This window comes from Nomascus leucogenys, chromosome 10 (genome assembly GCF_006542625.1).
Source record: "Nomascus leucogenys isolate Asia chromosome 10, Asia_NLE_v1, whole genome shotgun sequence".
Lineage (NCBI taxonomy): Eukaryota > Metazoa > Chordata > Mammalia > Primates > Hylobatidae > Nomascus > Nomascus leucogenys.
In genome coordinates, this window is record NC_044390.1 from 5,258,079 (window position 1) to 5,282,626 (window position 24,548).

The window sequence follows — 24,548 nt, forward strand, 5'->3', positions numbered from 1 at the left end:
CCTATTTTAGGAGAATAATTTTAATGTATTTTAGAGCTACTATTTACATATGGACTGTGTAATTACAATGTAATGTTATTTAAATAAATGCTGTAATTAAAGTACAAATAATTTTTATTGTTATAGGAGAACATTTCACTAATGATGGGTTAACCTAATTTTAAATATAGTACATACATGAAAGCAGAAAATAAGATTTTAAGACTGCTAAAAAAAATTTCAAGAATTTATAATTCAGAGGCCTTCTACCACCCACCCTTTCCACTCATCTACAGTCCTCTCCCTCTACCCCTTGGTCAAAAATATTGAGATGTTTTTTTTTCTATGTTGAAATGATGGCTAGAAAAAAATCATATTAAATATTTGAAAATACCTCTTTTGTGTAGACACCAGTTACTTTATTGGATCTGGTTAGTAAGAAACGTAAGAAGCTTCTACGTGGAGAATATGGAGATGCCATATCAGGTATGGATTCCAGCCGTTAAGTGACTATTGTGGCCAAATGAGTTGGGAAGGCATCAAAGATGAGTATGTAATAAATATATGTAAAATGTTGTAAAAAGTGGTTACAGTAAGGTTATTTTTTAGTATCTCCAGGGCAGGTTCTTCTCTAGTTCTTTTTTGAAACCCTTTATTTACCTTTTCTACTAAGAAGGCAGGAACCTTCTGTCTCTTACTGCTGCTCCCAATTCTCACCTCCCCTTCGATTATCACCCACGTGCCTGCTTCTTTGCTCCTGTGCTCTCTGTTGTGTCTTCTTCTGATTCTCTCAGATTCTTTTTCTTGTTTTTCATCCTCTCTCCCTTGCCCGCTTCTTTTCTAGGGGAAGGATCAAATTTTATAGAGGAGTAGCCTGGCCTCCAGTTGAATAGACTCCATGATTCTTTTCATTCAGTGTCCTTAGGCTATTGATCTTATTCTTTAACTTATAATTGTTTAAAACTATAACGTATTTTTAATCCAAGTTTATTAAGATTGTCATGCAGGAAACAAAATAGCCTAATAGGTATATCTGTGAGTGCCAGCACCAAATTGTCTGGGTAAGTCATTTAACCCCTTTTTGCCTCAGTTTCCTCAACTACCAAATGGGAATGATAATATCTATTTATTGCGCAGTTAAATATTTAATATTTATGCTATTAATAGGATATTAAATATTCCATTAATATATAATGCTGGTTGTAATTAATTATGATTAATATATCTGAATTAATATGACATTAGCTGACACATATACTGAGCCCTACTATGTGTCAGAAACTGTGTTGAAGATTAACGTAGACTTATGAAATTATTTAATCTTCACAATAATCTACTGTGTAGACATATTAATATTATTATTATTTGATTTTATAGGGAAGGTAACTGAAGCTTAGAGAGGTTATGTAACTTGGTGAACTAGAAAGATCGGTGACTTTTTTTCTTTAAAAAAATGTTTCAGGGGTTGTGGCGGGGGAAAAAATGATCCAAAGGCATTATTAATTGTTGGAAAGAACATTTACAGAGGAGGACAAGTACATGCTTGAATTACTTGGAATTTCTCAGCTAATAGATGCTATTTTCTCTCATTCTCTTCTTCAAATACAGAGTATATGGCAACAAGTATGTTGCCACATGCATCCTATTTGATGTAATTAAACAATGATACTAATGAAGTATTCTGAAACTAGGACTTAGAATCTTTTGGATTAATTTAACCTTATCTGGCTAATTTCAAAACAAACATTAATTGGCTGCCATTACTGCATTATCTTTTCACATTCAACTTTTCATTACTTTTGACTTTTGAGGAAAATAGAAGGATTGTCAGCATTTTACTCTTTATTTCTATTCAACAATACATGCTAGGCTGGGCGCGGTGGCTCATGCCTGTAATCCCAGCACTTTGCGAGGCCGAGGCGGGCAGATCACCTGAGGTTAGGACTTCGAGACCAGCCTGGCCAATGTGGTAAAACTCCGTCTCTACTAAAAATACCAAAAGTAGCCAGGTGTGGTGGTGCATGCCTATAATCCAAGCTACTTGGGAGGCTGAGGCAGAATCACTTGAACCCAGGAGGCGGAGGTTGCAGTGAGCCAAGATCGTGCCACTGCACTCCAGCCTGGGTGACAGAGCAAGACTCTGTCTCAAAAAAAAAAAAAGAAAAAAAAATACACCAAGGGGAGATTATAAATATAAGTGTTTTGCACAATGCCATGTGCTACAAGCACTTGGAAAGTGAGGAGTTTTCTGATAATATTTTTCCCTAAATAGCTTACCTATTTTATCTCTTCTTGAAGCTTATCTCTTAGTAAAACTGTCAGAGTGTATCAGTAAACAACTTTAATTTTTAAATTGCCTCCATGCTTTGTGTTGTATGTTTTTTTTCTCTGTAACTTACTTGGAATTTCTTTTCTTTTCTTTTCTTTTTTTTTTTTGAGGTAGAGTCTCACTCTGTCGCCCAGGCTGGAGTGCAATGGTGCATCTCGGCTCACTGCAACCTCTGCCTCCTGGGTTCAAGTGATTCTCCTGCCTCAGCCTCCCAAGTAGCTGGGAATACAGTCAAGCACCACCACACCCAGCTAATTTTTGTATTTTTAGGTAGAAACAGGGTTTCCTCATGTTGGCCAGGCTGGTCTCGAACTTCTGACCTCAAGTGATCCGGCCGCCTTGGCCTTCCAAAGTGCTGGGATTACAGGCGTGAGCCACCGTGCCTGGCCTGATTACTTGAAATTCATGAGTATTGATTTAAAATGCTTCTGACAGCCAGGATTTGTCTGTCCATCTATTCATTCAGTTATTCACTTAACATTTTTTGAATCTCTACAGTTGTGCCAGAACTTGTGTAAGCACCACAAAACGCAAAGATGTGTAAGATAATGCCCCTGCTTGCAATAAGGTCACATTCTAACATTCAAAATGACTAGCACAGAGTAGATGTTCAATAAACATTTGTTGACTAAATTCAGTGAAAAAGTTGATGAATGAGAGAGAGCCGTATCAATGAATCATAAAAATCTGACAGGGATATGTTCAAGCCAGAGGAGATTATGGAAGCTTGGAGGAGGATTACCTGACCACCTAGTCTGAGGGAATCAAAGCTTGTAGAAGAGATAATGCATCATAGGAGTCTTAAAGAATAGGAGCTTAAAGAATTAGAACAGTGTGAGCAAAAATAGGTAAGCACTACAAACAGCAGTCAGGCATAAGGCAAAACAAAATGAAACAAAAATGACAAAAAAAAAAAAAAAGCCAGGCATGGTGGCATATGCCTGTGGTCTTAGCTGCTTGGGAGGCAGATGTGGGAGGATTGCTTGAGCTCACTAGGTCAAGGCTGCAGTGAGCCTCGATCATGCCACTGCACTCAGCCTGGGTGACAGAGTGAGATTCTGTGTCAGAAAACCAAAACAATTTAAAAATAAAAATAAATAAATAAAAAGAAACTGCTGCCAAGGAGATAGCAGAAATTGAAACTAGAGAGATTGATAGGTATCATCTTATGAAGGGCCATATTTAGCTACCAAGAAAGTCTCTAGGCAGTTGGAAAGGCATTAAAAATTATTTTTAAGGAAGTGATACGACCAGATTTGTATTTTAGATAAAGAGTGCCGGCAGCAGTGTAGAGAATGGATTGACCTGGAGGACTGGAAGCAGTCCTGGTTGGGAGACTACTATGACAACACAGTGAGAAATAATGTAGGCCTGTACAATGCAGAGGCATGAGGGATGAAGAGGAAGGAACAGTTTGAGAAATATTTACGAGGTAAAATTGGCAACAGTTGATTTCACTTGTGGGTTAGGAAGAAAAGTGACTTGGCGGGATGCAGTGGCTCACGCCTGTAATCCCAGCACTGGGAGGCCGAGGCAGGCAGATCACTTGAGGTCAGGAGTTCGAGACCAGCCTGGCCAATATGGTGAAACCCTGTCTCTACTAAAAATACAAAAATTAGCCTGGCATGGTGGTGGGTGCCTGTAATCCCAGCTACTTGGGAGGCTGAGGCATGAGAATTGCTTGAACCTGGGAGGTGGAGATTGCACTGAGCCAAGATCTCGCCAGTGCACTCCAGCCTGGGGGATAGAACGAGACTCCATCTCCAAAAAAAGAAAAGTGACTAAAATATGAATCTCAAGTTTCCAGGTGGGGTGACTACCACCAATTCAGATAGAAAAATAGAGAACATATTTAGGGGAATGATGGAGTCTGTTTGGGGCTTTTGATTTAAAATAAGCATGGGGCCAGGCGCAGTGGCTCACGCCTGTAATCCCAGCACTTTGGGAGGCCAAAGCAGGCAGATCACAAGGTCAGGAGTCCGAGACCAGCCTGGCCAACATAGTGAAACCCCATCTCTACTAAAAATACAAAAATTAGCTGGGGATGGTGGCACACACCTGTAGTCCCAGCTAGTCAGGAGGCTGAGGCAGGAGAATCGCTTGAACCCGGGAGGCAGAGGTTGTGGTGAGCTGAGATTGCACCACTGCACTCTAGTGTGGGCAGCAGAGTAAGACTCCATCTCAAAAAATAAATAAAATAAATAAATAAATAAAATAAGCATGGGACGTTGTGGTTGAGATTTTCAGCAGGGCGACTAGATGTACAATTTGGAAGTTTAGGGGAGAGATAGGAGCTAAAAATAAATATCTGGGTTGGGTGCAGTGGCTCAGACCTGCAATCCCAGCACTTTGGGAGGCTGAGGCAGGAGGATTGCTTGAGCCCAGGAGTTCAAGAGCAGCCTGGACAACATAGTGAGACCCCATCCCTACAAAAATAAAAATAAAAAACTAGCCAGGCAAAACATAAAAAATTACTCAGCAGGATGAGGCACGAGGATCGCTGCAGGAGGTCCAGGCTGCAGTGAGCCATGATCAACGCCACTGCACTCCAGCTGGGGTGACAGAGCAAGACCCTATCTCAAACTCAAGACCCTGGCTCATGACTGTAATCCCAGCACTTTCGGAGGCCAAGGCGGGTAGATCACAAGGTCAGGAGATTGAGACCATCCTGGCTAACATGGTGATACCCCGTCTGTACTAAAAATGCAAAAAAATTAGCCTGGCCTGGTGGCGGGCGCCTGTAGTCCCAGCCACTCAGGGGGCTGAGGCAGGAGACTGGCGTGAACCTAGGAGGCAGAGCTTGCAGTGAGCCGAGATCACGCCACTGCATTCCAGCCTGGGCGACAGAGAGAGACTCTGTCTCAAAAATAAAACAAAAAAAAAAACCATAAAATAAAATTATATTTTATGGCATTTTGTGTATATATATATATATAGAGAGAGAGAGAGAGAGACGCCTCTGCCTGTGCTAAGTAAAGGTTCAAGGATAAAACTTGGACACCAATAGTCAAGGGGTGAGTAAAGAGGAACCTATGAATGAGAGAAAAAAATGTTAGGAAGGGAATGAGAAGAAGTCATGCCCATGAAGCCAAAGAAATATAACATTTTAGGTTGGAGGGTTCCATGTATTGGAAGATCAGAACGGTCACTGAATATGTGGAGCCAATTAGAGCTATCTTAATCACTTGAGAGGCAAAATCCAGGTTGCAGTGGGATGAGAAGGATAGAATGGGTAGAGAAATGAAGAGTGGATGTATGATGAGAAGGGGAAGAGAGGAACTGGGCAATAACCCAGGGCAGTGCAAGGTCAAGGGAGAGATTTTAGCATACTGATGTGCTGAGAGGAAGGCATCAGAAGAAAGGGGGTATTGAAAAAAAGAGATGCTGGTGGAGGCAGGCCCTGGAGGAGGCAGGAGGTAATTAGTTTGAGGGCATAGGATCAAGGGTTTTCCTGGAACAGGAGAAGGAATTTTAGAGTAAAGGTGAGTGTATATGGATGTAAATAAACGTGTAGTGCCAAGGGTAGGAAGTTGAGGGATACCATTGAGTAATGAATCCATTTTCCTTGATAAAGTAGGAGGAGACAGTATTGTCTGAGGGTTTACAGGGGGAGCACTGAATGGATGACATGAGAAGAAGGGAATAGTTTGAAATAGATGCTTAGGTGATGGTTAAGGGAGTTGAGAAATTTTAAGTACAGGGATTGATGCGTAATTCTGAGCACCACATAAAGCAGGAGATTCTAAATTTTAGTGGTACCGATTAGACGGTATTTTTTTTCAACACTTAATAGTACCCCCCCTTTTATCGGTGGTTTCACATTCCACAGTTAGAAAATAGCTGAGTACAGTACAATAAGATATTTTAAGAAAGAGAGACCACACTCACATAACTTTTACTCTAATATATTGTTATAATTGCCCTATTTTATTATTGGTTATTGCTGTTAATCTCTTATGATGCCTAATTAATAAATTAAACTTTAATATAGGCATGTATATATAGGAAAAACATAGTACCTATAGGATTTGGTACCACCTGCAGTTGGAGGCACCCACTGGGGAATGTAGCCCCTGGGAATAAGGTTGAATGACTGTATTTCCTTGAATGTTGGAGTGGACACAGTAGATTAGAGCATTGATTAAGAGCTGGGATTTTGCTTTGTCGCGTGTTGCAGAAGGATAGGTGTGCAAGAGAATTAAGGACACATATTGATGAAGCAGTGGTTCAAGTGTTCAGATATGTGATGGACTCAGGATGGGAAAGAAGAAATGCTAGAAGTATGCTAAAACTGGCACATCAAGGTTTCATGTTCTGAGACTGAAGAAAGTTGACAGAGAGCCAAAGGCAGCATAGCATAGTGATGAAGACACCAAGCCCCAGTAATAGACAACCCTGGGTTCAGATCCTAACTCAGCTACTTTCTAGCCATGTGGTCAAGCTTTATTTCTTTACCTTTAAGGTATGGCTGAAAATAATAGCTACATATCTACAGCTTAGGATACTGGAGATTTAATGAGAAAAAGTACCAAAAGGTTGACACATGGTAAGCATTCATTGTAAGATATTATTATTATTTGAAAAATGTAGATTCTGAGTAGAGAGTTGAGTATAGGGGCGTAAGTTTTCAGAGGCAGTGTAATTCCAGGCTATTTCCATAGGTGTGTCCTATTATAGTGAAGATAGGCAAAAAAAAAAAAAAAAAAAAAAAAGCCCTGATACTAATGGCCTTCAGGATTTCAAACATTAACTCTGAGAACTGCTTTGGTGAGTATGGAGGCTATGGTGGCTTCCTCTGTAGATCAGCATAGGTGGACTGTACATACTAAGACAGCTCACAGAGCAGTGTGAAAAAGCAATGCTACAGAATTCAGACATTCTTTGTTCATGTTTTGAACATGCCTTTAATTTATTGGCCATATCACTTAAATTTTTTATGTATTTCTCTTGAAACTGGGATACTAGTTTCTTGCTTCTCTTGCTTCTAGTTATTTTAGAGATCAAATAATGTATGTAAAATAACATCATGTATGTTCTGCTAAAGTAAAAGCACTTTTGAAAGAAACTGTGGAACAAGAAAGCCTAGGCACAGGTAACATACCATAAGATCAGTTTGGATAAGTACAGTTTAGTTGGTTTTTTAACTTGCTTTTCCAGTGGTGCTTTTCTTTTTCTTTTTTTTTTTTTTTTTTTTCCAGGCTTTACATTTTGCCAACCCTTGACATACAAGGAGTTTGAAAAGTAGAAGGGAAGGACAATTCACTATCTACACCAGTTGGCTCTTGAGATTAATAGTAACCCCAGCATCTCTCTGAAACGAAAAAAGAAATTAATTAAGGAATTTCAAAAACACCATCCAGAAGCTTTGAATGAACATTTCTGATACAAGAAACTACAATTTTTAAATATAAACAATTCTCTGGTGGTTTTCTCAAATTGCCATACTTAGACTTCAGAGAAAGCATAACCTCAAAGGATTTTAAGTGTTTCATTTTTTATTTTTATTTTGTAGAGACAGGGGTCCTATTATGTTGCCCAGGCTGGTCTTGAACTCCTGGCCTCAAGTCATCCTCCTGCCTTGGCCTCTTAAAGTGCTGGGATTATAGGCATGAGTCACTGTACTTGGCCATTATTTTATTTTTATAAAATATTACTTTGAATTTAATCATGCTTAAAATATGTTAAGGAAGTTTTTAACTTTAAGAAGGAATAAAAGTTAGCCTTCATGTTTGCTGATTCACTTAATTATGCTGCTAAAATCACTTAATAAATGTGCTGCTATTATTAGGGATCTGGTACAGTTAATTTCCTTTTTTTCCCACGGGTAAGGAACTTTTCATACACAAGCTCTCTGAAAAAAGCATGCATTTTCCTTAGTATATGATTATTTTCAAGTAACCCCCTTAACCTGCTGTAACTTGAATAACTGTGAATCATTGAAATAGGGAAAGATGCATAAAGTAGTTGGGTTTTTTTTGTATTTTTTTGTTTTTTTTTTTTGAGATGGAGTCTTGCTCTGTCCCAGGCTGGAGTGCAGTGGCACCATCTCAGCTCACTGCAACCTCTGCCTCCCGGGTTCAAGCGATTCTCCCTGCCTCAGCCTCCCGAGTAGCTGGGATTATAGGCGCCTGCCGCTACGCCCAGCTAATTTCTGTAGTTTTAGTAGAGACGGTGTTTCGCCATGTTGGCCAGGCTAGTCTTGAACTCCTGACCTCAGGTGATCTGCCCGCCTCAGCCTCCCAAGGTGCTGGGATTACAGGCGTGAGCCACCACACCCGGCCACATGAAGTAGATTTAAAAGGCCACAAATGTAAAATTCGTAAACATCAAGACTGTGATATCTCTCTAAGTATTCTTCAGTCCATATTTTATGGTTATCTTCTTTCCTTCTCATTCTTTCTCTGCTCCTTCCTTTTCTTTGCTCTTTCTCTCTCTCTTTCCAGCTTTTTCACTTTTTTCTTGCCTGCTTCTCTCTCTTTCTTTGTTTTAAATTGGTTAGTTCACTCTATGGCATCATTCCCTAATGTAGCAGAGGTTACAGATTCAATACCTATGGGAAGTTTTACACAGAAAAATTCTTATGGGCCAAGCTTGGTGGCCCATGCCTGTAGTCCCAGCACTTTGGGAGGCCAAGGAGAGGGGATTGCTTAAGGCCAGGAGTTCAACACCAGCCTGAGTAATAGTGAGACCCTGTCCCTATCTCTACAAAAACTACAAAAAAAAATTTAGCCAGGTGTGGCAGCTCACACCTATAGTCCCAACTACTCAGGAGGCTGAGGTGGGAGGATCTCTTGAGCCCAGGAGTTTTAGGCTGCAGTGAGCTGTGATTGCACCACTGTACTGCAGCCTGGGCAATAAAGCAAGCCTGTCTCCAAAAAAAAAAAAAAGAAGGAAAAAAGTATTTTGTGGTCATCTTAATTTATATTGTTGATCACAGGGAAAGAGAAGCGTAATTAATTAAGTTCTTGAAAAAAATAAACTATATTAGACAGATGTCATCAGTTTTATCTTTTTGTATAAAACCTGTATGAGTCATCTTGAATTAGAATGCTTAGTTTCAAAGTTCTCAACTAAGAAGTCAGACATGGTGGTGTGTAGCTGTAGCCCCAACTATTTGAGAGGCTGAAGCAGGAGGATCCCTTGAGCCCAGGAGGTTTAGTTTGTTTGTTTTTGTAGAGATGGGGTTTCACTATATTGCCCAGGCTGGTCTCAAACTCCTGGCCTCAAACTCCTGGCCTCAAGCAATCCTCCTGCCTCTGCCTCCCAAAGTGCTGGAATTATAGTTGTGAGCCACTGTGCCTGGCTGACCACAGGAGTTAGAGGCCAGCATGGGCAACATAGCAAGACCCTGTCTTGTGGGGAAAAAAAATTCTCAGCTAAGGCTTGGCCTGGTGGCTCACGCCTATAATCCCAGCACATTGGGATGCCAATGCAGGAGGATTGCTTAAGACTGGAAATTCAAGGCCAGCCTGGGCAATATAGTTTGACCCTGTCTCTACAAAAAAAAAGTAAAAATTTTAATTGCTGGTCAGAGTGTGGTGTACCCTGTAGTTCTGGCTACTCAGGAGACTGAAGTGGGAGGATCACGTGAGCTGAGGAGTTCAAGGTTTCAATGAGCCATGAGTGTACCACTGCACTCCAGCCTGGGCAATAGAGTGAAATGCTGTCTCAAAAAAAAAAAAAAAAATTATTGGCCACGTGTGGTGGCTCACATCTGTAATCCTAGCACTTTGGGAGGCCAAGACAGGTGGATAACCTCAGGTCAGGAGTTCGAGACCAGCCTGTCCAACATGGTGAAACCCCATCTCTACCAAAAATACAAAAATTAGCCATGTATGGTGGTGGGCGCCTGTAATCCCAGCTACTTGAGAGGCTGAAGCAGGAGAATTGCTTGAACCCAGGAGGTGGAGGTTGCAGTGAGCTGAGATCACGCCACTGCACTCCAGCCTCAGCAACAGGGAGAGACTCTGTCTCAAAAAAACAAACAAACAAAAATTATCAACTAAGAGTCTGTGAAAAGGTTACAAAGGGCCAAAGTACAATACACTTTCTGAAACTGTAGGCAGTTTTTTTGTGTATCTGTGCTTATGACATCTTTGTAGGAAGACAATCCATGGCTGTCAGCAAATTTTCACGAGGACTGTGGCGCAAGCACAGTGAGAACCACTGGGTTCAAGAATCTAAAAGTCTTTATTGATGTATATTTATGTATTTCCCAAATTTTGCTTTTACCTTATGGATAAACTATTAAATATCCCAATGTTATATTAACATAAGAGCATTGGCTGGATGTGGTGGCTCATGCCTATAATCCCAGCACTTTGGGAGGCTGAAGTGGGTAGATCCCTTGAGCCCACGAGTTCCAAGACCAGTCTGCACAACATGGTGAAATCCCATCTCTAGTAAAAATGCAAAAATTAGCCAGGTACAGTGGTGGGTGCCTATAGTCCCAGCTGCTCAGGAGGCTGAGGTGGGAGGATCACTTGAGCCCAGGAGCAGAGGTTGCAGTGAGCTGAGATTATGCCACTGCACACCAGCCTGGGCACAAAAATAAAAAAAAAAATTAAAAAAAAAAGCACTAAACTAGATGACTTTTAAGTTCTTCCTACTTAAAAAAAAAAGAAAGCCTGGGTGTGGTGGCTCACACTTGTAATCCCAGCACTTTGGTAGGCCAAGGCAGGCAGATCACCTGAGATCAGGAGTTCGAGACCAGCCTGGCCAACATGGTGAAACCCCGTCTCTACTAAAAATACAAAAAATTAGCCGGGAGTGGTGGTGCATGCCATCTACTTGGGAGGCTGAGGCAGGAGAATTGCTTGAACCTGGGAGGCAGATGTTGCCGAGATGGTGCCATTGCACTCCAGCCTGGGTGACGGAGTGAGACTCTGTCAAAAAAAAAAAAAAAAAAAAAAAAAGCAACCCAATTATATGACACTGGAAGATAAAACTGCCATAATCTGCATATGGCTTTTTTTAAGTTGGGGAGGAAGTTAATATACTTCCAGTGGAAGACCTGAGAGGGTACCTGAAGAGATACCAGGAAAATACTGGAAACATGCCACCAAGCCCTCTTCGATAGAAGAGTCTTCTTATTCGGAAAGTTGCCATTTTAATGTTCAGTGTGAATCAGGTAGGGATTTGCTAGTCATCACTATGAATGGTGGATACTTTGACAAATGCTTTAAGGATATTACCATGTCCTTGCGTCTGCTGTTCAGAAAATTATAACCTTAGACAAATATCTTTGCACTGAGCCTCAGTTTTTTAAAAATCTCTAAAATAAAAATACACATGCACAGATTTATAAGATTGAGCTATACCTTTAATAGTTTAAGGTTGAAACAAATAAAAAATGAAATAAATTAAAAAATTTTTTTTTTAAGATTGGGCCAGATAATACCAAAGGTACCTTCCAACTCTTTGATGGATAACAGTCATCTCTCCATCTGTAAATGGTGGGTTCATCAGGGAGAATCTGTGGTGTGGTAACAGGAATATGGGCTCTGAAGTCTACAATTCAATGCAATTTCCATTAAAATACTACCATCATTCTTTACAGAACTAGAGAAAAAAAAAAAATCCTAGGCTAGGCGCAGTGGCTCACACCTGTAATTCCAGCACTTTGGGAGGCCAAGGCGGGTGGATCACCTGAGGTCAGGAGTTCGAGTCCAGCCTGGCCAACGTGGTGAAAACCCATCTCTACTAAAAATACAAAAATTAGCTGGGTGTGGTGGCACACGCCTATAGTCCCAGCTACTTGGGAGGTTGAGGCAGGAGAATCACTTGAACTCGGGAGGTGGAGGTTGCAGTGTGCCTAGATCGCGCCACTGCACTCCAGCCTGGCTGGCAACAGCGAGACTCCATTTCAAAAAAAAAAGAAAATCCTAAAATTCATATGGAAACAAAAAAGAGCCTGCATAGCCAAAGCAAGACTAAGCAAAAAGAACAAATCTGGAGGCATCACATTACCTGATTTTAAACTATACTATAAGGCCATAGTCACCAAAACAGCATGATAGTAGTATAAAAATAGGCACATAGACCAATGGAACAGAATAGAGAACCCAGAAATAAACCCAAATACATATAGCCAACTGATCTTCGACAAAGCAAACGAAAACAAAAAGTGGGGAAAGGACACCCTCTTCAACAAATGGTGCTGGGATAATTGGCAAGCCACATATAGGAGAATGAAACTGGATCCTCATCTCTCACCTTATACAAAAATCAACTCAAGATGGATCAAGGACTTAAATCTAAGAACCGAAACTATGAAAATTCTAGAAGATAACATGAGAAAAACTCTTCTAGACATTGGCTTATGCAAAGATTTCATGACCAAGAACCCAAAAGCAAATACAACAAAAACAAAGATAAATAGGTGGGACTTAATTAAACGAAAGTGCTTTTGCACAGCAAAAGGAACAGTCTGCACAGTAAACAGAGAACCCATAGAGTTGGAGAAAATCTTTATACATATGACAAAGTACTAATATCCAGAATCTACAAGGAACTCAAATCAGTAAGAAAAAAACAATCCCATCAAAAAGTGGGCTAAGGACATGAATAGAAAATTCTCAAAAGAAGATATACAAATGACCAACAAACATATGAAAAAATGCTCAACATCACTAGTGATTAGGGAAATATAAATCAAAACCACAGTGCGATACTACCTTACTGCCACAAAATGGTCATAATTGAAAAATAAAAAAATAATAGATGTTGGCATGGATGTGGTGAACAAGGAACACTTCAACATTACTGGTGGGAATGTAAACTAGTACAGCCACTATGGAAAACGGTGTGGAGATTCCTTAAAGAACTAAAAGTAGAACTATCATTTGATTCAGCAATCCCACTACTGGGTATCTACCCAGAGGAAAAGAAGTCATTATACCAAAAAGATGCTTGCTCACACATGTTTATAGCACCACAATTCACAATTGCAAAAATACGGAACCAGCCCAAATGCCCGTCAATCAACAAGTGGATAAAGAAAGTGTGGTATATGCATACAATGGAATACTATGCAGCCATAAAAAGGAATGAATTAATGGCATTTGCAGCAACCTGGATGGGATTGGAGACCATTATTCTACATGAAGTAACTGAGGAATGGGAAACCAAACATCGTATGTTCTCCTTCATAAGTGGGAGCTAAGCTATGAGAATGCAAAGGCCTAAGAGTGATACAGTGGGCCAGGCACGGTGGCTCACGCCTGTAATCCCAACACTCTGGGAAGCTGAGGTGGGTGGATCACCTAAGGTCAGGAGTTCAAGACCAGCCTAGCCAACATGGTGAAACCTGTCTCTACTAAAAATACAAAAATTAGCCAGGCGCGGTGGCAGGCACCTGTAATCCCAGCTACTTGGGAGGCTGAAATAGGAGAATTGCCTGAACCCAGGAGACAGAGGCTGCAGTGAGCTGGGATCATGCCACTGCACTCCAGCCTGGGTGACAGAGCAAGACTCCATCTTGGGGGGGGGGGGGCGAAATGATACACTGGATTTTGGGGACTTGGTGGTGAAAGGGTGGGAAAGGGGTAAGGGATAAAAGTCTACAAATTGGGTTCAGTATATACTGCTGGGGGGATGGGTGCCCCAAAATCTCACAAATCACCACTAAAAAGCTTATTCATGTAACCAAATACCACCTGTTCCCCCAAAACCTATGGAAATAAAGAATTTTTAAAAATAAGAGAATAAAAAAAAAAGAATATGGGCTCTGAAATCATAGACCTGGATTTACGATTTGACTTGTTTGGGTTAAAAGGGAAAATATTATCAGATGAGTATTCTAGATTAAGATAAAATATAGTTTAGAAATAGAATTACCAGAAGTCAGAGTTGTTAAGCATACTTTAAATGTCTTATTTTGTTATTATTTAAATTGAGTATTTCCTACAACATTCCCTAATGGAGCTTATTTTTATCAACATGTATACATATATATATGTATATGTGTGTGTATATATATATATACATCCATCCATACTACTACTCAATGAAACTTGTAAACAATGAAACTTGTTTACAAAGAAACTGACTTCTACTGAATAGTTTTTGAAGGTTCTGAGGCATTAATTTCTAAAGGGAAATTTCTAACCAAGCATTGCCATGCCACCTAGTGACAGCTTCATAAAGCACAGTTATTAGGCTTAAAAAGAATTAAGTTCCCAAGGGTATCATCATTCAGTGTTAGGCTAAACGGTTTGGAGGGACTTACATATAAAGCATTTTTTTCTCTGTATAAATAAATCCAGCTTCAATTACTGGAAAACTTTCCTCCTGATAGAATATTCAGTAAATTTCCATGACCATTAACGGTCTGATTCATAACACTTGAGACTGTTTAAACTTCTTAGATTATTCAGTCTCTACGAGATGACAAAGATTGTTTGCTTGACCAAACTTTAGTCAGGCTCCTGAATCTTCTTCTAGTCCCATCTGTGCTCTTCCTTGTAAAATCCCATTTTAGCAAAGAACCCTGCTGTGTCAGTTTAGCAAGAAGCCCCCACCGTCAATATCTGATCATACTCAATATCCAATCAGGTTCCTCATCCTTTATCATTCCCCAGAGGTTATGTGTCATCATCCTGGCCAGTCTTCAGTGAGAATCCTGTTAGATCAGTTCAGCCATAATCTCCCTTACCCTTGAGGTTTTTCCTCTCAGGAATTTTCCATTCATTGACCCCTGACCTACTTCTTGGCTATAAATTCCCACTACTTGGCCATGCCGTACTCAGATTTGAGGCTAGTGTCTCTCCCTGACCGCAAAATCCCATAGCAGTGGTCCCTGTACCTATTTTGATGGTCCTGAATAAAACCATCTTTTAACAAGTTTTATTGAATAATTTTTTTGGTGACAGGTACTATCCACATAAATAAAAGTGTTTGTTTCTGGAGACAGGGTCTAACTCTGTCACTCAGGCTGAAGTGCAATGGTGTGATCATAGCTCACCACAGCCTCAACCTCTTGGGTTCAAGCGATTCTCCCACCTCAGCCTCCTGAGTAGCTGGGACTACAGGCACATGCCACCAAGCCCAGCTAGTTTTTTTTTTAGAGACAGGGTTTTGCTATGTAGCCCAAGCTCATAAAAGATTTTCTAACTCCAAAAAAAAAATTTTTTTTTGAGACAAAACGTTTTTCTTCTTATATAACTTTTATACATAAAGAATTCAAGACTGAAATCTGTTATTGAGATCTTTCTCCTGGAAATCTTTCCTTCCTGTACACTCTACAAGTAGATTGGAAGTGCTTCTATTTGCTGATTCCTTGCATGCTAAAAAGATTTTTGGAACACGAAAACCAAAAAAGTTGGGGCTGAAGCCTCATCTCTGCTGCTTAGCAACCCTATAACCAATGATGCTACCTAATAATTCATTCATTAGTATAATCATTCAGCTTTTCAGCTATGCCAGATATGATGTAGGAGACATAAAGTGGATGTCATAGTCCCACCCTTGGAAAAGTAACTCTAATACAGAGAACATAAACATGACATTAACAATGTAGTAAATGTATAGAGGTATGAATACAGAACTCTATACAACTAATTTATTATGGCATCTGAAAGAGAAGCCGTATTTAAAGTTGGTCGTGAAATCTGAACGGGAGTTAGAATTTGTAACAGCATCTCTGGAAGAGGGACGAGAATGTTTAAAGGGACTGGGTTGCCAAGAACATTTTATACATATTTCCGTCTTTCAGGGGGCTGTATGCATATGCATACATGAAAATTATATATATGTATGTATATAGGAATGGCAGATTGGGTTAGAAAGATGAGTTGAGAGTAAATTTAACTTTGATATGTTTAGGGTGAGATGCTTGTGAACATCTAAATTGAAGGTGTGGTAAAGCATAAACTTCAAAATTAGACCCACCTGTGTTTGACTCACAAGTCCACTACCTAATGTGACCTTGAACAGTTTACTCATTGTTTTGAACCCAGGTTTTCTCATTTGCATAATGGAGCTAGTATACAATTGTTGCAGTTAGGATTAAATGATACATATATATACATTGCCTGTCACAGATTAGGCTATTTTAATAAGTGCTATCCTCTCACCCTCCAGGCCTGTGTTTCTTTTTTTGTGTTTGTTTGTTTTGTTTTGTTTTTGAGACAGAGTTTCACTCCTGTTGCCCAGGCTGCAGTGCAATGGTGTGATCTCGGCTCACCGCAACCTCCTGCCTCCTGGGTTCAAGCGATTCTTTTGCCTCAGACTCCCAAGTAACTGGGATTACAGGCATGTGCCACCATGCCTGGCTAATTTTGTATTTTTAGTAGAGATGGGGTTTCTCCAAGTTGGTCAGGCTGGTCTCAAACTCCTTATCTTAGGTGATCCGCCCACCTTGGCCTCCCAAAGTGCTGGGATTACAGGCGTGAGCCACCGTGCCCAGCCTTAGGCCAGTGTTTCTCAAAGTGGCCCAAGGTCTACCTGCACCAGAATCACCTGGAGTGCTTGTTACACAATGACGCCTTTCCATACCTAATTAATTAATTTACTGAGATGGAGCTTGAAACTATGAAATTTAACCATCACATTGGAGTTGTGAGGTATATAAATTATGTTAATTAACCCATATACAAAGACTTCTTTTTTTTTTTTTGAGATGGAGTCTCGCTCTGTCGCCCAGATGGGAGTGCAGTGGCGCGATCTTGGCTCACTGCAACCTCTGCCTCCTGGGTTCGAGCGATTCTCCAGTCTCAGCCTCCCTAGTAGCTGGGATTACAGGTGTGTGCCACCATACCTGGCTAATTTTTGCATTTTTTTTTTTAGTAGAGATGGGGTTTCACCATGTTGGCCAGGCTGGTCTCAAACTCCTGACCTCAGGTGATCTGCTCCCCTTGGCCTCCCAGAGTGCTGGGATTACAGGCGTGAGCAACTGCACCTGGCAAAGACTTCTAATTACACAACTGTTCACTGACTCAAGTTTCTATTAGGAGTTTCCTTTAGGCTAAAAATATGAAACCACTTAACCTTTTGTCAGAAAGAATATGATACTTAAAAGTTATAAATGAATATATGAGACATTTTCCTAATTCTTTTTTTTTTTCTGAGGCAGGATCTCTGTCTGACACCCAGGCTGGAGTGCAGTTGTGTAATCTCAGCTCACTGCAACCTCTGCCTCTCAGGTTCAAGCGATTCTCCTGCCTCAGCCTCCTGAGTAGCTGGTACTACAAGCATTACCCACCGCACCTGCTTAAATTTTGTATTTTTAGTAGAGATAGGGTTTCACCATTTTCCTAATTCTTAAAGTCCAAGTTCAGAGTAAAATTAGGTGCTTTAAAGATGGCTCAAGGATGCTAAATACTAACCATTAAATTAGCAACAAAAAGTTAATAAAACACTAAAATTGACAAAGATATTTTGATAAAGTTATTCCTTTGTTTTATTTGTTGTGTGTTTTATTGTAAGATTTTCACTAGGGGCCGGACATGGTGGCTCACGCCTGTAATACCAGCACTTCGGGAGTCTGAGGGCAGGCAGATTGCTCGAGCCCAGGAGTTGGAGACCAGCCTGGGCAACATGGCAAAACCCCATCTCTACAAAAAATTAGCCAGGCGTGGTGGTGGACACCTGTAGTCCCAGCTACCCACAAGGCTAAGGTAGGAGGATCACTTGCTGTGAGGAGTGATCGAGCCACTGCACTCTAACCTGGATGACAGAATGTGACCCTGACACACACACACACACACACACACACACACACACACACACACACACAATTTGCTGGGCACAGTGGCTCACACCTGTAATCGCAGCACTTTGGGAGGCCAAAGCGGGTGGATCACTTGAGGTCAGGAATTCAAGACCAGCCTGGCCAACATGGTGAATCCCCGACTCAACTAAAAATACAAAAAAATTAGCCAGGCGTGGCGGGCGCCTGAAATCCCATCTACTGGGGAGGCTGAGGCAGGCGGGCAGGATTGCTTGAACCCAGGAGGCAGAGGTTCCAGTGAGCAGAGATCGCACCACTGCACTCCACTCTGGGCAACAGAGTGAGACTCAGTCTCAAAAAAAAAAAAAAAAGATTGCCACTATAAACTATTTTAAGTTAGTTTAGGGCTTATACTTCAGAATAAAAGGGGTATAACTAGCAATTCAACTATTTTGAAGGCTGGGTGCTGTGGCTCACACCTATAATCCCAGCACTTCGGGAGGCCGAGGTGGGTGGATCACCTGAGGTCGGGAGTTTGAGACCAGCCTGACCAACATGGTGAAACCCTGTCTCTACTAAAAATACAAAAATTAGCCAGGCATGGTGATGCGTGCCTGTGATCTCAGTTACTCAGGAGGCTGAGGCAGGAGAATCACTTGAACCCAGGAGGCAGAGGTTGCAGTGAGCCGAGGTTGTGCCATTGCATTGCAGCCTGGGCAACAAGAGTGAAACCCCATCTCAAAAAAAAAAAATTGAATAAATATATATTTAAATATATATTGAAAATGTGAGTGAACACAATTTGAAAAATGTTTTGTGTTAATAAGATATAGAAATTATAAAATTACACAATTCAGTATTTCAGTTGCTAACTCTTTAGTGCTTCTATAATTATTCAAATTAATTTTCCTGATTTATTTTTTCCCTACTGTGTGTTTTTGTTTGTTTTTTAGAGACAAGGTCTTGCTCTGTCACACATGCTGGAGTGCAGTGGTATGATCATAGCTCTCACTACAGCCTCCAACTTCTGGGCTCAAGTGCTCCTCCTGCCTCTGCCTCCCAAAGTGGTGGGATTACAGGCGTAAGCCATCTTGCTGGGCCCCTACTGTTTTCTTGAATCCTTACCCTCCTTTCTTAGATTCATTGTCGTCTTACTACAGTACTGTATCCTTAAGCAGTTCTTTCAGAAATGGTCTCAAGAGTGGCACTCTGAGTCCTTGTTTATCCAAAAGTTTGTATTTTGCCCCCAGGCATTGAATCCTGGTTTGACCAGGGACTTCGGCTCCTGTTGCTCAACATTTAGTCTAACTTCCTTATAGTGTGTCTCCCTAAACTTCGGAGAGTAGAAAGCTAAAAACCTCATTTTCCAGCTCCTTTGTAGCCAGTGTTCTGAGTATGATTTACATAAAACTGTTTGGGTTTTTTTTAATTATTACTATTTTTTGAGACGGAGTTTCTCTCGTCGCCCAGGCCGGAGTACAATGGTGCAATCTCAGCTCACTGCCTCTGCTGGGATTACAAGCATGCGCCACCACGCCTGGCTAATTTTTTGTATTTTTAGTAGAGATGGGGTTTCACCGTGTTAGCCAGGATGGTCTCAATCTCCTGACCTTGTGACCCGCCCCCCTCGGCCTCCCAAAGTGCTGGGATTACAAGTGTGAGCCACCGCGCCCGGCCAAAAAAAAAACCATTTTTTTTTTAAGAGACGGTATCTCACTCTGTTGCCCAGGCTGGAGTACAGTGGTGCGATCTTAGCTCACTGCCGCCTCAAACTCCTGGGCTCCAGCAATCCTCCTGCGTCAGCCTCCTAAGAAGCTGAGAGTAGCTCATAAAATTGACTCATGTCCTTAAGACCAGTCTGAGTCCAGTCCTGTATATGCCACTTCCACTTGATGGCAGCACATGCTGCTGAGCACACCTAATCCACAGTGGGGAGGAGAAATTATCTCAGGGAGAAATCAGAGCAATATTTCTGGTGGTTCAACTTACATGAAGACATGGGTGGAGATGACAGTTAATGGTTTGACCAAAGGGTCAGAGATTTGACAACTACAAGATAAGAAACCCAGGCCAGGAACAGTGGTGTAGGCCCATAATCTCAACACATTGGGAGGCCAAGGCAGGAGGATTGCTTGAGGCTAGGAGTCCAAGGCCAGCATGGGCAGCATAGTGAGATTCCATATCTCTAAAAATAAAAATAAAAAAATTAGCCAGGGGTAGTGGTGCAAGCTTTTAGTCCCAGCTACTGTGGAGGCTGAGGTGAGAAGACCACTTGAGCCCAGGAGTTCCAGGCTGCAGTGAGCTAGGATCATGCCAGTGCACTCCAGCCTGAGCGACAGAGCAAGACCCCATCTCAAAAAGAAATAAAAATAAAAATAAATTTTAAAAAAGAAAGAAAAAAAAAAAAAGAAACTTGGGAAGTAGAAGCTTTAGGGAAGTGTGTGGACAAACTCAGAATAGGCCCCAAATGCAAGGATATTTGTTTCCTGTGTGAAAGCTTATCAAAAGCTTTCTTATCAAAAGCCGTTTTCTGTATGTAGGTAAGGCTCTTAATATTTAGATGGACAGCATAGCATACACTGTGGACATTGGTTAGCCTCTTTCCCCAGCCATCCCAGTGCTTGCTCAGTTATGCTACATTCTGGGAAAATTCCCTCAGCTTCTTTCTAACTCAGATTTTCAGTCTTTTTTCTTTTTTGTCTTTTTTGTCGTTTTTCTTTCTTTTTCTTTTTTTTCTTTTTTTTTTTTTTTTTGTCAGTTTTTCTTCTCTTTTGTTCTTTTTTGTCTGTTTTTTTTTTTTTTTTTTTTCTTTCTTTTTCTTTTCTTTCTTTTTTTTTCTTTTTCAGCAGTACTGTCTTCTGTTCACCTTTCAGAGTCTCTGGAGTGTACTGTCCCAGGCTGGAGTGCTGTGGCACAATCTCAGCTCCCTGCCACCTCCGCCTCCTGGGTTGAAGCAATCCTCCTGCCTCAGCCTCCCAAGTAGCAGGGATTAAAGGTGTGCACTACCACACCGAGTTAGTATTTTTAGTAGAGAAGGGGTTTCACCATGTTGGCCAGGCTGGTCTTAAACTCCTGACCTCAGGTAATCTGCCTGCCTTGGCCTCCCAAATTGCTGGGATTACAGGTGCCCAGCCCAAAAGTTATTTTTAATAACTTATTTTTAATTTCTGAGAACTATTTTGTTATAGCAACCTGCTCTTGTTACAATAGATACAGTAACCCTATCAGTCCTTTAGAGGATATTAGTTTTTGTTTTTTCCTTTATTTTCTTCCCTTAGGGATTCATTCTTGTTAGATTTGGGGCCTCTCTGGTGATAAGTGTCCCTCAAATGTTTAATGCTTGGTTGTCCATTTTTTTTTTCATTTCTGAATTCCTGTTTACCCATGGGTGAATCCAAGTTCTTTTTTTTGTGTATGTGACGGAGTTTCACCCTTTTTGCCCAGGCTGGAGTGCAATGGCACGATCTCGGCTCACTGCAACCTCCGCCTCTCAAATTCAAGTGATTCTCCTGCCTCAGCCTCCCAAGTAGCTGGGATTACAGGCACCTGCCACCACACCCGGCTAATTTTTTGTATTTTTAGTAGAGACGGGGTTTCACCATGTTGGCCAGGCTGGTCTCGCACTCCTGACGTCAGGTGGTCCACCCACCTCGGCCTCCCAAAGTGCTGGGATGACAGGTGTGAGCTACCATGCCTGGCCAATCCAAGTTCTTTTTTTTTTTTTTTTTTTTTTTGAGACGGAGTCTCGCTCTGTCACCCAGGCTGGAGTGCAGTGGCGCAATCTCGGCTCACTGCAAGCTCCGCCTCCCGGGTTCACGCCATTCTCCTGCCTCAGCCTCTCCGAGTAGCTGGGACTACAGGCACCCGCCACCACGCCCGGCTAATTTTTTTGTATTTTTAGTAGAGACAGGGTTTCACCGTGGTCTCGATCTCCTGACCTCGTGATCCGCCCGCCTCGGCCTCCCAAAGTGCTGGGATTACAAGCGTGAGCCACCGCACCCGGCCCCAAGTTCTAATTTGGTGTTTTGCCTCTGGTTGTTGTGGGGGGTAAGAGGGAAACAGGAGGGAGATGTGCTGAGTTCCCTAGGGCCCTGCCCTGTCAGAATTCTTTCTAATGAGGTCCAAGCTCTTGGCTTTAATCAGAGTTCAGTGACACAACCCACTGCTCCGTTAAAATTTTTTTACTTTGATGCCCTTAGGGGATATGAAATTATTTCAGGTTCTAGTCTTTCCTTTCCAACCTTTACACTTTAACCCCTTTTACTGCCCAGCCTCAATAACAAGACAGGGAATAGGGCACAGCTGTAGGTTTCAATCTTTCAATGGCTAACCCATGATCTCCTTCTACTCTTTTTTTTTAGACAGGATCTCACTATGTTGCCCAGGCTGAAATATAGTGGCTATTCACAGATGCAGCTGTACCACACTGCAGCCTCCAACTCCTAGGCTCAAGCAATTCTCCTACCTCAGCCTCTCGAGTAGCTGGGACTGCTGACACATGCCACCATGCCCAGCCTTCTCCTACTCTCTGTATTTGTCCTGAGATTAAAATATCTCTGGAATTGTTCTTACCTCTTTGGTAGTTTTCTCCTGCCCTGACTTGGGATATGGGTTTTCTTGTTTCTCTAACAATCTAATCGTATTTGTTTTCCATGTTTTAGACACTTCTCCACATCAGTAGTACTCTTTTTGTTTACTAGAATTACGGACTTAATCTTACAAAAGATAACAGAATTTTGTCATGCACATAATATGGACTCCAATAAAATGAATACCCAGTGTCCAACATCTAGCTTGAGAAATACTGTATCACAAATAGCATTGAAACGCACCCTGTGTATTCCTCCCTCATGTACCTCCCTCCCCTCCCCAGCAGACATTTAATGGGACTTGGAACAGGTAGAGAAATAGGTGAACATGATCAGTTTGCTATGTTGAGGCAATCATCACTGAATTCAAAAATTCAAAAATGTTTTTCCACAACAATACGTATCTTTAAAGTGTCACTCCAGATGTTACTATTTAGAGCCAATTTTTTATGATCTATACTGTCTCCAGATAGAGCTAATATTAAAAGTGTTCTTTGAAATAAAATATATTAAAACATCTATATTTAGCAATAAATTTTCAAAATTAGGTGTTGAAATGGATGAAAGCTTTGATCCTAGTGATAAAGAATTAGGGTTTATGTTCATTAATGTCAAAAATCAATTTGTAGGGCCAGGCGCGGTGGCTCACGCCTATCATCCCAGCACTTTTGGAGGCCGAGGAGGGTGGATCACGAGGTCAGGAGTTCGAGACCAACCTGGCCAACATGGTGAAACCCCGTCTCTACTAAAAATACAAAAATTAGCTGGGCATGGCAGCATGCGCCTGTAGTCGCAGCTACTCAGGAGGCTGAGGCAGGAGAGTTGCTTGAACCCAGGAGACAGAGGTTGCAGTGAGCCAAGATCGTGCCACTGCACTCCAGCCTGAGCAATGGAGCAATACTCCATCTCAACAAAAAAACACACACAAAAACACCAATTTTTAGTGGCTAAAAAATGAGCACTATGAGACCTAATTTATATAGAAAGTAGTTTACTGTAATAAGCATGTGAAAACACGCATACACACTATTCTCAGAAGAACGTAATCATCAGGCTGGGGGATGTTTGGGAAGGGCAGCTTTGAGGAATGACCCAGTTTCTCAAAGGAAAAACACCTGGTTGGCGTTCTGCCATCCAGGATGAGGTCCAGACCAGGTAATGGACTTTAAATGAGGACTTACCTTTTTACCTCCAGTGACATCACCTTGAACTTCTAGCACAGTTATATTGTTTGGTTCCAAGAATTTCTCTTGTACCACCGGCATCTTCTTGCTACACTGTCCACAGATTATATGCAGTAACCGGGTATCACACAAACATGGTCACTTTGCAACGCTGCAATGATAACCAGTCTAGGCCTAGGAAGGAATGACCAGGCCCTAAAGCAATATAATCTATGACTGTAAGTGGACAGCTTTCACCCTGACCAGCATTCATCTTTTCACTTGAGTTTTCCTTGAGAGACTCTTTCACTCTAGGCCATCACAGTAGGATTGTCAATCAAAGCCCCTAGGGCCATAAGGTAGGAACATAATCCTAGTCAGGGTGAAAAGACTGCTAGAAATTTGATTCATGAGCACAATGACATAAGATAGAAAATATAGGTGCTGAGATATTTTGATGGCAGGGCTCTAGGACTGTCCCGGTTTCTGTAACTTAAGATTTCTAAAGTTACTCTGGTTTTTATCTTTCTTAAGGCTGTGGACCCAGCTTTTCTTAGACTTTATAAGCTATCCTTTGTCCTAGATAAATTTTGTTTTGCTGAAGATATAGCCCAAATGAGTTTCTACTGCTTGCAATCAGAAAAGCCTACCTGATCCATTCATTGATGTCACTGTCAGCTGTTCCCTGAAATTGGAAACCTGGAATCTAACACTTTAATGTTTATTGTGGATCACTGTTTTGTTTTAAAAACAAAACGCTAACATTTGTATCAAGAGTGCTTGAACAGGCCAGGCGCAGTGGCTCACACCTGTAATCC

At 41.3% G+C, this 24,548-nt stretch overlaps 1 protein-coding gene across 1 annotated transcript in view; it reads left to right on the top strand.

The window, feature by feature from the left end:
• DEPDC4 (DEP domain containing 4) overlaps positions 1-6,808 on the top strand; it is a 30,407-nt gene extending 23,599 nt beyond the window's left edge. Inside the window, 2 exon segments of the mRNA XM_030820265.1 lie at positions 387-465; positions 6,771-6,808. Of these exon segments, the coding sequence (XP_030676125.1) occupies positions 387-465; positions 6,771-6,808 (117 nt within the window).
• Positions 6,809-24,548: the final 17,740 nt, after the last annotated feature.